The sequence below is a fragment of the Oratosquilla oratoria genome, chromosome 42 (genome assembly GCF_046742065.1).
Source record: "Oratosquilla oratoria isolate Oo_2021 chromosome 42, ASM4674206v1, whole genome shotgun sequence".
Classification (NCBI taxonomy): domain Eukaryota; kingdom Metazoa; phylum Arthropoda; class Malacostraca; order Stomatopoda; family Squillidae; genus Oratosquilla; species Oratosquilla oratoria.
This window is the reverse complement of record NC_134818.1, coordinates 285,045-300,000: the sequence shown is the minus strand read 5'-3', so window position 1 is coordinate 300,000 and position 14,956 is coordinate 285,045. Positions and strand designations below refer to the sequence as shown.

The 14,956-nt window shown below is 37.6% G+C and overlaps 1 protein-coding gene across 1 annotated transcript in view; it reads left to right on the top strand.

The window, feature by feature from the left end:
- The window catches only part of LOC143021738 (uncharacterized), a 5,706-nt gene extending 894 nt beyond the window's left edge, over positions 1-4,812 (top strand). The window contains exon 2 of the mRNA XM_076179424.1: positions 1,626-4,812. Coding sequence (XP_076035539.1) covers positions 1,626-4,666 — 3,041 coding nt within the window. The 3' untranslated portion in view covers positions 4,667-4,812. The remainder of the gene's footprint in view (positions 1-1,625) is intronic.
- Positions 4,813-14,956: the final 10,144 nt, after the last annotated feature.

Below are 14,956 nucleotides of genomic sequence, written 5' to 3'. Positions count from 1 at the left end.
TCCACAGACACTCCTCTCTTTTGTAATGCCCCTCTCACCCCATCCATCCATCTCATCCTAGGACGCCCCCTCATATTCACTCCTTCCACCTCTGCCTTCCACACTTCTTTTAGTAATCATTTCTTCACTCATTCTTTCCATGTGTCCAAACTATCCTAATACTCTTTCATCAACCCTATCTCCCAGCTCCCTTATATATATATATATATATACATGTATATATATACATATATATATATACATATACATATATATATGTATATATATATATATATATATATTGTATATACATATCCTGTATGTATATATATATATATATATACATATATATATATATATATATATATTTATATATATGAATATCTTAGAAGCTCTGCCAAGGGATTCGAACCCTGACCTGTGCGTGCATAATCACAAAGCACGCACAGGTCAGGGTTCGAATCCCTTAGCAGATCTTCAAAACTGTTCAATCTGTCTTAAGCATAAATATATATATATATATATATATATATATATATATATATGCAATAGAAAACACTAGGAACGTGTGTTCACAAATGCGTAAGTAACCACTAGGAAAAGTAAACTAACGAAGCAGAGCGCTTTCGTATAACTACATCATCAGTGCTGATACAAAGAAGGAATTATGTATATATATATATATATGTATATATATATATATATATATATATATGTATATATATATATATATATGTATATATATATTTCAACCACAAATAACTTTTAATTCCATGCCATCGCAGTCGAGGCTGAAGAGACGCTCGATGGAGGCATCCGTTGGAAATTGAAACGTGGACGAGACGAGGATTCGAACCCAGCTAACCCGTAACAAAGTTACAGTGACTTAAACCAATAGCGTATTGGTTTAAGTCACTGTAACTTTGTTACGGGTTAGCTGGGTTCGAATCCTCTGCTCGTCCACGTTTCAATTTCCAACGGATGCCTTCATCGAGCGTTTTTTCAGTCTCGACTGCGATGGCATGGAATTAAAAGTGATTTGTGGTTGAAAAAAGATATTAATTGATCACTGGGAACCATTCAGTGTATATGTATATATATATACATATACATATATTGTGTGTCTGTGTGTGGAGTTGAAAACGACCACATTTTTGCAGTCATTTAACTTATTTCTAACATTCTTGATGTTTCCGATGATGGATTTTCCCTCAAGTGGATGAGCATAAACTAAATTCGCCTAATCTTCCATTAACCTTACATTAATTACGCAATTTTAGTTTATGCTCATCCGCCTGAAAGAAAATCCATCATCAGAAACGCCGGAAATGCTAGAAAAACGTTAAATAACTGCAAAAATGCTGTCATTTTGAACTCCACATATCAACTCCACATATCTTACATAAAATCTATTCCCCTCTTTTACAAATATAAGTACAGTATATATGTGTATGTATATATATGTGTATATATATATATATATATATATATATATGTATATATATATATATATATATATATATGTATATATATAGATATATATATATCGTAATCTGAAATTTAGAATAGTAATTTCATTTATTTCTATTTTTATTTATTTATTTTTATTTTTTTAATTATTCATTTATTTCTTTTTTCTTTTTCAGTAGTAATATTGGCTGTGGCCTGGGGTGAGCCTGTGCAGCCATCAGTGAAACTTGCTCGTCCAGGATTTTTCGAGCAGATCGGAAGAACATACGGTAGTGGAGTTTTGAGAGCAGGAGGCAGCTTCCTTCAGAATCAACATGAATCCGGCAGTGGTGAGGATTTTCCCCCCCAAGATGATGCACTTGGTTATAGCTTGACTGGAGGACTTCAGACCGGTTCCACTTTTGAAAATCAAGGGCAAGCTCAACTTCAGCCTAGGTTTTCTTCTGCAAATCTTGGACAAGGTCAGCCTCTAATTTCATCCGTCAACAAAGGTCTTTTGCAAAAACAAATGCAGGACGGATTTTCTTCCAGAAATAAGGGACAAAATCAATTACAGGTAGAATTTTCCTTTGGAGAACAGGGACAAGATCAGTTCCAAACTAGTGTTACCCCTGGAATACAAGGACAAGATAGATCACAAGACGGATTTTTCCCTGGAAGTCATCCACAGGGCCAACACGATCAATTTCAAGCCGGCTTTTTCTCTGGAAAACAGAGGCAAGATCAACAAGGCCGATTAGAATCCGGTTCCTCTTTTGAAACTCAAAAGCAAGAACATTTAACTCCCTCACTATCTACAAATCTAAAACAAAGTCAATTTCAGGGAATTCTTTCGTCGCCAAATCAAGGACAAGACCAATCACAAAACATTTTTCCTCATTCGACTCAAGGACAAACCCAATTCCAGACCAGTTCTTCATCGGCAAATCAGGGACGAGACCAAATCCAAACTAGTATTTCCTCTCAAACTCAAGGAAAAAATCAATTACAGACAGGTTTCTCATCAGCAAATCAGAGACAAGACCAATTCCAGAGTACTTTATTCCCTCAGACTAATGAACAGAACCCATTTCAGACCGACTTATCATCAGATAATCAAAGACAAGGGGAGGTCCAGGCGAATTTCTTCATAAATCAAGAACAAGATGAATTTCCAATCCGTTCTGAGGACAATCTAAGACAAGAACAGCCACTGTCTCACTTCTCCGGAACTCAGGGACAAGATCAACTTAAGACTGATTCTCTTCCTAGAAATCAAGATCAAAGAGTATTGTTTTCCGAACAATCACATGACCAGAGACAGCCTAAGTTTACGACGGACTTTTCTTTTAGGGGACGTGAGCAAACCCAAGGTCTGCCAAGTTTTTCTCCCGGAAGAGATCATGAAAGACTGAGCACCATTTCTTCTGGAAGGCAAGAACATGATCAATATAAATCTGAAATCTCCGCAGAAAGACAAGAGCAAAGTCACATTGGGTCTAGAGTTTCTCTGGTAAGAGTAGGAGAGATTCAGCCTTTCTCAGGTACTTCGTTGTCACGTCAGGGAGATAGTCGATTCCAAGGACTAGGGCAGTCTGAAATAACAACTGGAAGACAAAAGCAACATCAATTCCAGTCTGTTATTTCAGTGGTAAAGGTAGGAGAAAAACAGACTTTTCTAGAAAATACACCTACAACTCAGACGAGAAACCGACCTCAATTCGACGTTTCCTCAGGAAGGCAAGGGCGTAACCAGGAACAGTATGACCATTCCTTGGAAAATCAGAGACAAGATCAAGCTTCATCGGATATTTTATTAAGAGCACAGGGACAGAGAAAAAATGAAGCTCATCCAACATCCTTCTTAGGAAAACAAGAAGAAAATCAATCACAAGCTCCATTACGACAGAAAGAAATAAGCCAGGTTCTGCCAGTTGCGCCTTTGGGACTGCATAGAGAAAGTAGGTTACTGTCCGATGAAAACCAAGGACACCAATTCCAGTCTGACGCTTACCCTAGAAATCAAGGACAGAACATTTTACAGTCTCCTGTTTCTTCTGGAAGACTAGGTCTAGAACAAACTCCAATTGGTGATAGGTCATTCATCCGTGGAGAAAACCAACTTCATTCCTCTGGATCCTCTGGAATTCATGGACAAGGGCAAACTCGTCAAACTTCTTCTGGTGACCCTTTATTGACCCGAAAACAAACCCAACTTCAGTCGTTTGTTTCCTCAGAAAGGCGCGGGCAAGAGCAACCAAGACAAACTCCATTCACTGACTTCTCATTGAGCAGAGGGCAAAAGCCCTTAGAAAGCAGTGGACAAGGACAAGTACCCTCTGGAGTGTCTTTTGGAGGTCAAGGAGAAAGACGATTCCAATCCCCTTCTTCCTCTGCAAATCACAGACAAAACCAACTCCAATCTAGTTTTTCTTCAAGAAATCAAGAACAATTTTCATCTGATGCTTTTCCAGGGAACCAAAACCAAGATCAATTTCTTTCAGGTGTTTCTTCCGAAGATCGAGTACAAAACCAGATTACTTCTGAAAAACAACCTAGTACTCTAGTGGGAAGTGGAAGGCAAAGTCTGTCTCAGGTTGGTTTTTCTTCGAGGGGTCAGGAACAACATGGCTTCACGTCTGGACATCAAGAACAAAACTTATTTGTGTCTGGACGTCATAGACAAGGACAATTGACCACTAGCGTGTCCTCTGGAAGACCAGACCAGGCCAGATTTGAACATTCTCTTACTAACCCAGGACAAAAACAATTCCAGTATGAAAATAGACCTCGATTTGAACCGTCCGTTACAAGAAACTTTGGGGAGAACATCCGCTTAGTCCCTGTTGAAGACGGGAGTAGTCGGTTTTTAGGACAATTCCAGGAAAAAGAAGGTTTCGTTGGTGCTGCTAATGACATGTTTGAACCCCTAAATCTTCCACCTGGAGTAAGTTTGATGTTAGGGAAAACTGACACGTCATTTCAATGTACCGAACGCCCTTATGGCTACTATGCTGACGTAGGCCATGCTTGCAACATCTTCCACGTCTGCTACCCTGCTCTGTTCACCGACGGACACATCGAATCCTACCAATATAGCTTCCTTTGCGCTGAAGGATCCATCTTTGATCAAAGAGAAATGACTTGTATAAAGAAATCTGCAGCATTCCCATGTCAACAAGCTGATAGCTTCTACTTTATCAATGAGAAATTTGGACGACCTGAAGATGAGTTCTAATCACATTCCTATCTAATCCATTTTTAATCATTTTACTTTGGACTCGATGAGAATTAACCCCAATTATAACCCTATCTCATCCATTGTAGATGATCATGATCCATGTATTTCAAATCGCACGAATTAGTAAAACTGGTTTGATTCAATTTTCTTTTCTTTTTTTATTTAACCCTACTTTCCACTGCACATGTGTGCCTAAAATACTAAGAGGCCTTTTATGGCATCATCGAGGCCAAGTTTACTACGTCGAGGATTAGAATTCTCGTGAAACTTGGTTTGATTCCCTAAAGGGAAAGTCATTTATTCAGTCTGTTGAAAAAGTAGTGTATACTTCTTACTGTTGGATATCCTAGAGCAGTGGCTCTTAGCCTGGGGTATGAAACCTCAATCCTGGGGATACGAGACATGATAGCCACTGCAATGGCGCTGTATATTTACCATGAGAGAGCATAATGTGCATAATTTGTACCTCACTAATCGACATTTCTAATTTGAAGTAAAAACGTACCTTTGTTCAGTAATTGAATATATCTAATAATTTCTCAGTAAGGTTTGCATCATTAATCCTTTTCATGTGTTTGCATTGTATTTATATTGGATGGGGGTACGAGGAAAAAATTCTGAGATAATCAAAGGGTACGCGCACTGAAGAAGGTTTTAAGAACCACTATCCTAGAGTCAACAAAACAAATAAGGTTGTGTGTGTGTTCAGGATATCAAGAGGCAAGATTATTACGTTGACGATTAGAAATGTAATGACCCTTGACTGGATTTACTCAATCTCTCTAAAAACGATTATATTGTAACTGTTTTTCGGGGTTAATTTCTTGCCACTGCACCCCTGTAACATCAGACATTCTTTGACACACATTGGTTCCATCACCCTTACGTGCCACACTAACGAGCCCACGGTGATGGCACCACCTTTTTTTTCTCTCTCTTACGTTTCATAAAACACACGATGGCGTGATAGAGGCATTAAATGCCCAATATCACCAGCTATTCAATTACACTCTTATAACCACATAGGAATGTATTAACCTACCTGACCACATATTCATACGAATGTAGAGACTATACCAATTCCAAGTATAGAAACAGTAATCATTGCATAAGCATCCCATGTGGCTTGCATTTGTATCTAAGCTGTTACCAAACGACAGCAACCCCGTACCGGAAGCACTGAGTCAGCAATTAACCCCAAGCCGGCCGAGAGAAGGGGAAAGCCCATCAGTCTGTTAGCTGCAGGGTATCCAATCGGAACTCTCGCAACAGTGTTGGAAATTAAAACGCGGAGAAAATACTCTGTGGGTTTCATTACCCAAATTAATGCAAGGTCACCAACGACCGATACACCGCCACAAATAGAGAAAGAAGGCGTACAATGTACAGAGAAACACTAGAGCAAGTTACATTACTAGTACTGTACCATCAATATTAACTAAAATGCATTACAATCAATGAACTCAATGTTAATAACACTTCTGAATGTAACGCAAGACCTAAACACGAGAAAGAATACAGCTCACGTGTTCTTGCCTAGCTTTCCCACTCCCTCTTTGCTCTGGTCGTAGACCTGTACGGATTATACATTCAAAACAACAAAGTATTGACACACTGTTTGGCCTCTTTACCATACAGTAACATAGGTTTTGGCATTATTTAATACGCTAATTTCCACTCACTCATTTCATTATATCAAACAAGCACAACCACGTGCATCGGCAGATTGAACTGTCATCCAGTAAGCCCCGAAACTGTAGGAGAGAGGCCAAACGCAGAGTATGGGATCCAATATATTTGACGTTTCGCCCAGAAGGGCTTCTTCAGAAACCGTTATTTCTGAAGAAGCCCTGCTGGGCGAAACGTCAAATATATTGGATCCCATACTCTGCGTTTGGCCTCTCTCCTACAGTGCTATTGTAGTCGTTGCTGCTTTTACTCTAGCCCCGAAACTCCTGGACCTTGACCTTGGTCCAAGAGACTTGGAGTCCTAGCAGTCTCGCCTCCCTGTGCAATAACTCGAGGGCTGCAACCAGGACCTCCAACGACTCCGCAAGAAAGACAGCATTATCAGCAAATATAAGGTCAATGACTTTGGTGTTGCCAATAGATGCTCCGCAACAACACTGATTGACTACTATGTTCAATACAGTCCATATAGGTGTTGGAAAACACTGGGGTAAAGACACACCCTTACCTCACTCCTGAATTAATAGGAAAAAAACTGGACACGCCCTCTCCATACTTTATAGCACAGCACTTTCTGTCTCAGAGTATAAGCCAGATATCAGGTTAGTAACCCGCAGAAGATCCCAGAGCACTCCACAATGTACCAAGTCAAATGCCTTCTAGAGATCAAAAAAGATTGCAAGAAACCCCTGTTGAAACTCACGTACAAATTCGATAACTTCGTTACTAAAAAAATTATTGAATGTTCTACATCCCCATGTATTTTCTGGCTTGTGCGGTGGCAATATCTTGTGTGATCTAATGTCCATAAGATCTTGCTATTCCACACAGGTGTTTTTTCCCGACTTGTGTAATGGAGTATATTGTGTGACCTGTCCATGTTTCCTATCATGTCTTCATCTATTTAGTATATGTATAGCTGTCTCTGTAACTTTGTATTCAGCGATGATGTTTTAAATAGACGAAAAAATTCGAACCAAGTTTCTTATTTCCCAGTGTTTTTTGTTTTGTTTTTTTTTGCAAATTTATTTTCATGTGTCTTTGTGAATTACTGCAGTATGTACATGCATATGTAGGCTATATGTATATGCATATGTATATGTATATGTGTATATGTATATGTATATGTATATGTATATGTATATGTATATATGTACATGTATATGTTATATGAACAAACGAACAGCAACAAATTTATATGTATAGGGAGTGATGGGACTAGGTATTCTGCTCTTTGTATGTTCACCCTACAAAAATTCAAGGCATAGGAGGGTATGAGAAGAAATCTCCAACTAGAACCCTAAAAATTGGATCATTAAATTTGTGTAGGTGTGGTACAGATGAGATTAAAGAGGAAGAAATAGGCAGTTTGTTTGTGAGAAGGAAGATGGATTTGTTAGTGTTAAATATTCCTACGTTGAAAGAGAGTGATGATTTTGAGTTTGGGAGTGTGGTGGGGAGAGTATAGGAAGTGAAAATGGAGTGAGGGAGTGAAATAGTAGTTTCTGCAAGTGATGAAATAGGAAATTGCGTGTTGGTGTGAAAGGAAATATTTTCAAGGGAAATGTGGGTAAAGGGTAAACTGTGATGGGAGATTTGGATTTTTGTGTGTGTATATGGACTTGGTAATGAAAAAAGTGAAGAGGAAAGTGAATCTTTTTGGATAGGTTTAAAAACACGCTTAGGGAATTTTGGGAGGAATGCCAATATAGAAATGTTGGGAGATCCCAATGCTAGGGTAAGTGATGAACCAACAGATGGAGTGGTAGGGAAGTTTGGGGTGCCACGTAAGAATCTTAGTGGACAGTTGGTGTTAGAGATGTGTTTATAAAGGGAGTTGACGATACCAAACACAATGTATCAGAAGAAAACCAAGCATTATTATGATTAGAAAATTATGGTAGAGTGAAAGGTGGTTGATAGTAAATTAATGAATTATGTAGTAATATCCAAACAGAGAGTTGTTTTAAATGGAAAAACTTCTGAATGGAAAAGTGTTGCAAGTGGAGTTCCTCAGGGTTCCGTTCTTGGGCCACTTCTATTCATAGTATATATAAATGATATAGACCATGGACTAAAATCTACTGTTTCCAAATTTGCTGATGATACAAAACTGTGCGGAGTGGCAAATGATCACTCAAACCAATTAGATATTCAAGAAGATTTGGATAAATTACAGCAATGGTCTGAAACATGGCTAATGAAATTTAACACAAGTAAATGCAAGGTAATGCACATAGGTAAAAATAACAGTAAGTACGATTACAAGTTATTTGGAAATTCGTTAACAAAAGTGGATAGTGAAAAAGATCTCGGCGTAATTATCAGTAACGACCTCAAATCATCCAAGCAGTGTATTTCAGCCTCTGAGAAAGCGAATAAGATTCTAGGACTGATTGCGCGATCTTTTGATTTCAAAAGTCCATCACTCATTAACAAGCTATATAAATCGTTAGTTCGTCCACATTTAGAATATGCTGTTTCCGTATGGTCACCGAATCTCATTAAAGACATTGACAGATTGGAAAGAGTACAACGGCGAGCCACAAAACTGATTCCAAATATCAAAAATAAATCATACGAAAATCGACTAAAACATATGAATCTGTTTTCCCTAAAAAAGCGTAGACTCAGAGGTGACTTGATACAGGTCTTTAAAATTCTAAAGGGAATTGACAACATCAAAAGTGACCAAATTTTTACATTGAATGAGAATCAGACAAGAAACAATGGTCTCAAACTGTCCGGAAATAGATTCAATTTGGAAGTAGGTAGAAACAACTTTGCCAACCGTGTAGTTAATGAATGGAATAAACTTCCTGCACAGGTAGTGCAATGTAGTTCAGTTCAAAGCTTTAAGAATCATTTAGATAAATACCTAAGTAAGATGCTGTAATGATTATAATTTATCTTATATTATTTGTTTTTGTTTTGTTATCATTTGTCTGTCTGATTTTTATTTATTATTAGTTATATGTCAATTTATTATTATTTACTATTTACCTGTTTGTTTATTATTTAACTATACCTATGCATTTATTTATGTATTTTATTTGTTATTTACATTATCATAGTTTTTATTTATTATTTTATTATTAATATGATTTTTTTTTTTCGCATCCGACCTAGATATGGATCAAAAGGTCTCCTGTCGGTATGCTCCGCCTTTGTAATCCCTTTGTAGGATGGGAAGATTTCCAGACTTTCATGTGTTCACGTGATAGAGTGAGGGAGTGTTTATATATATATATATATATATATATATATATATATATATATATATATATATATATATTAGAAGTGAATTTGACCGTACAACATTGGATACCTGAAACTACAAAATTTCGGTATTGCAAGGCCTATTTTTTTTTTTTTTTTCATCACTTGGTAGACTCTGGAACTATCACTAGTTATAGCTCATTTCACCAGCCTATAACTTAATTCTGAAGAAATATACCACATAAGATATGAAACAAAGAAATGAATACAAAGTAAACCATAATCCGCAAGTCTAACGGTGGACCACTCAGGTATTGTCTCAAACGAGCAAGTGAAGATTACTTACCTTACACCAAGTTATTGTAAGCACACGGCATACAGAAGCATTTCACCCTGAGTAGCGCGGCGCCAAGGCAGCATATAAACTATTTTTGGTTCAACAGAGAGCCATTCACCGCCCACCCTTCCTCCACAATGAGATGAAAAGTCTTTCAACGGCAATCATCTTTCTTGGGCCCAGTGGATACCACGTCGAACTCGTGATCAGGTGGTCCTGAATTCGTTTTTTTTTTTTTTTTTTCAATCTACCTTGTATAAAATAATTAGTGATCTTTAAGAAAATGAGTGACCTTTATTTATTTCTATTTTATTTTTATTTTTATTATCATTTTTTTTTTTTTTTTTTTTTCCTTTCCAATATATTAATTGAATTTTGTTTTGCTTAATCTTAGAATTTTTGGGGTAGGTTTACCTTAGCCCAACAGTTTACATTGAGAAAAATTGCACTTGCCGTTAAATCCGCCGTTGCTGAATTTGCTTCATGAGAACAAAGATAACAAAGGAATAAGTTTCATCTAAATCAGGGATTTTTTCTGCTGAACTAGAGCTGAATAATCAAATTCGATTTAGACCTTTCGTAAATGGCCAATCGAGTGACCTCAATTCCCAGTTTAAAATCCAATGTGAACTTAATAAATTTGATGAGAAAAATCTACATCCAATTTGAACCACTGAACTTTCCAGGAGGAACTCCTTTGATTATTTATGTATGGGCGATATGGACTCTTCCCTCCAGTGCACCGACCGATTCTACGGCTACTACTTCAACCAGGGCAACGACTGGCACGTCTTGTACGTGTCCCTCATCTATTCTCCAATGGGCGTGCAGAAGCCGTCCAAAATAGTTTCATGTGCGGCAGGAGCCAAAACCTCGGCCAAAGCGAGCTGACTTGTACTGAAAGTCAAATACTTCCCGTGTCAATTTTTACTTCTAGATACAATTTCAGGTTGATACTCAATCAGGCTGTTTTTTTTGTTTGTTTTTTGCTCCCTAACATGTTATTAATGATATTCATGTTATACTAAACAGTTATAAACAAACCTCATTTCAGTACTGTCTCATTTTAAAACTGCCCTGCCAAGAAAACGAGATTTCTTTTTTATATCAAGCAGTCAGATGACTTTTATTCTTTTAAATTGGCCTTCGGTTCCCAACTAATTAAAGTCATTCAGTGTCATCGCAACTATGGGGCTGAATACATAATTGCACTCAAATGTGTGAAAGATGTAAGAGGTTGGTAGAGAATAGGTAGAAATTGGTAGAAAGGGGGGTAGATAACGAGTGTTATGTTTTTATAGTTTATGTATTTACCTGAAGGCGAGAAGGCGAGGAATTGCACAAGCTCGCTCTCAGCCTAATGTTTATAAACAGTCGTCGGAGACCCGATTCCATCGTTGTATGACGTGTATGTCTTGCTGACTTGTAACCTAAGTGGGTTATACAGAGATGTGAGATTGCTTGAGTAAATAATATTGCATATAGGCTTGTAACAACGAATCTGACTGAAGAAAGGGTGGAGGAGAAAATTCAATTGGTTCACGATTGTAAGATCACGCCCTTTTGGGAGGATCTTAGATATAAAGTTTAAAATCATTGGACTATAGAAATCACTACGCCACTGCAAAAACTTACCTAGGACCTAAAATGCGTGTTCTCGGGAGATTCAGGGAGTATACTTCAGAGTAGCACATACCTTAAGAAAAATACAGAAGGAAAAACCCTGTGTTTAATTTATCCTTGATTGAAGACTAATCACATATAACAAGCAGTTGGAAACAAAGTGGTGAAAATTTAAAGCGAAAGACGTACGAAACGGAGGAGCTGTCGAGAAAAGATAAAAGGACCCAATGGCTCTGGAAGTGGACCACTTGAAAACTGTTGAGTCATGGGAGGGGCGACAAGCCAAAAGGAAACTTAATACTTTACTTGGCGGGTAGCTCGGGCCCGGTAGTAATAACAATCGTAAACTGACACTGCATCAACACCAACACCATAAATTCTCCTCTCCTTTCTCTAATATTCATATTCCAACACATTGCCTTACAACATTCAGGGCAGTTGTCTCGATTCCAGCTCTGATTACTAAGCTTCTTTCCCAAGGTTCTACCACATCTGTTGGTTTTGCTGAAACTAAAGATTATTGTCTAAACATTTAAGGCATTTTTGAATGCAGAGAAGAATGCAACAAACACTGGTATTAATTATATTCCGATATAAGTGTTAACTAAAGTGTATACTATATATCTTCATTGTTATTCTGACGGCAACCTAAAAGTCCTAAGTGTTTTTATTCCATAGATTCATAGGTCTTATGCCCAATCTAATTTAGATGTTGAAATCACTGTGATGTAGTCCCACCTATCCAACAACCACTATCCATTACTAAAATTCAATTCTGATTACCGCAATGCTATGGATGCTTTTTGTGTTATCCTCGGCAATTTGCATTTATTATTCCGAACTATGTGTTCTTGTCATTATTTGCACTTCATGTACATTCATTGCCAAATAAAGTCTATCGATCTATCTATCTATCTATGCCTCAAAAAAGTCAAGGAGTTTTGAGTGAATATAAAAAAGTGGGAGTAAGACAACACTAAAAGAGATTGAAAAGTATTCAAGAAACAAAATATTGGAAAGTACGGGAACAGTGCGACGCAAGAATGTTGGAACCATGGGGGAAGAAAGCAGACTGATGTGTTAAGGTCAGGAGACTAAATGAAAGTGATAATTTGTATCTTATCATGATCTTTTTCTTATGATTATTATAAATTTTCTTTTTCTTTCTTATTTATTTTTCTTTCTTCTGATTTTTTCTTTTCCTTCATCTTCGCCCTTCTAATCCCTAAAACCCCTTTTATACACACGCGATTAAGACAATGAAGAGCGACGATAGGGACGTCAAGGACAAATTTTTTAATGAGTGGGTTAAAAATTCCTGGAGCCTTACGACCTAGTCACATGCGTGTGAAGGCTTGGAGGTTTAACGGGGTCGGCTGCTCGTATGTCGTTAGAATGTTTTAGCTTCTGCTTCTGTTTTAGCTTATCCCCTTCCGATAAAGGATTTATCCTACTAGTATTTTGATCAGCATATGTTTTCTCTGAAATTGTGTCTAACTGTATACGTACACGTATTCTTGTTTAAATTTGATACAAAAATTCTAGCTTTTCTTTTTGGATTATTCTTAATTTCAAATTTTCGGACACAGAATTTGGTGTGAAATCCAATATTATAGAGAACTTATAATTCGATACAACTTCAATAACATTATTTAGGTAGCTGACTGAGAACATAGGTACTAGCACGAGAATGTACATCTTAGGGGTATACATAAAAAAATGGATAATCGATTAAACACCGTGGTTATGTTTTTATGACCTTCCGGCTGTGCCTTACCAAATAGAAATTACACTTTGGTACGATACTCCCCCTCCCCCCACTCCGAACACTTTGAGTATCATACCACAACTAGCCAGGGGGAAACCAGAGGCCACAATTATATTAACATTAACCTAACTAGTCTGTTTAGTGGTTGGGGACACTTGGCTACTTAGCAACCTGTAGGGGCAGCGTCATCATGCGTAATCGAATTAACTCACTATTGTACAGAATTTCCCCTACCCTATCAAAATCCTTCTATGTCTATCATTTTTCACTATTACACAATTCCCCTGAGTGAGGAGCACATCTCAAGAGTAACCTGCTGGGGCGGTGTCATCAAGTGTAATAATCCGGTCATGCCACCCTTGATAGGGCGAACCCTCCTTGACTGTTCTCCCATTCTTAACTCTTGGAATTGGTTTCGTCCACCCAACCTATTATATGTCGTCACCTACCACAGCTCATTTCTCACTCCGGGTGACCTCAATTACTTAGAATCTCTTTTACATGATTACCTCACTGTCCCAGTTACTCATAGAATGCGAACATTTTGTCAATAACTTAGTCCTAGATCAATACTCATGGACTCGGACAAAAGAAACTACCCAAACTAAGCAGCATCGTCATCCGCCGACGTGAAGGATGCGGTAGGGCGGGAAGGGTTCATACAACCTATGGTTTACGTATACTTAGATTCACGAGGACCCTGATTCCTGATATGCTCCTAAATATCTAAACCCACATATATTTATAATACCCAGCATTATACTGCCTCTCCTTCTAGGCTTAAATCTATTCCCCTCGATCTTCCTCTCCCAAGCCATCTTCACAGGTATAACTTCTCCCACGTTAGTAATATGATCATACTCACATGTGCCTCTCTTGCATTCTTCACAAAGTGCCGACATTTGTTCAAGTAGGACAAAATGTCGACGACGACTTTTATTAGTTATTTATCTATTGAGATGATGCCAGTTGTTAATGCAGGCACTAAGCCATTTTTGCCACCAATGTTATACCTCTCTCCCTATATGTTTCCTGTCATTCACTCATAATAGTACAGGTTAGAATGGTAGTTCCAAAATAAACAAACTTGACAGTCTATTGATTTTAATGAGTCACAAGATGGCTCAGTTGTAGAGCTACAAATTTATTAAAAACAATATAATCAATTAAAAAGTGTTACAAAAGATATAATGAACGCACAATTTACCAATTAAAAACAACATAATTCTAAAAAGCTTTACAAGTTATGAGCAACTGCTCTTAAAAACTGTATCCCTTGGCAAAGCCCCATACACATCTAGTGAAATGTTTGTTGTAGCGTTGTGAATTATATTTGAGGAAATATCATCTGTCTGCATACCGGCCATACCTTTTATTTTGTTTTGAGTTATTAGAACATCACATCTGAGACTATCAGGCTGATGAGAATGGCTTGCAAAAGAGAGCACAGTATCGGTAGAAGTTGTTATTTGTCCACTACAATATCCACGTTTTTCACATCGCCATAAGATGAAGAAACAAGAACGAGAGAAAAATTAAATCAAAAGAAAAATGATTACATGGACAAAAAAAATAAAAACTTATGAATACACACACACACACACACCCACACACACACACACACACACACACACACACACACACACACACA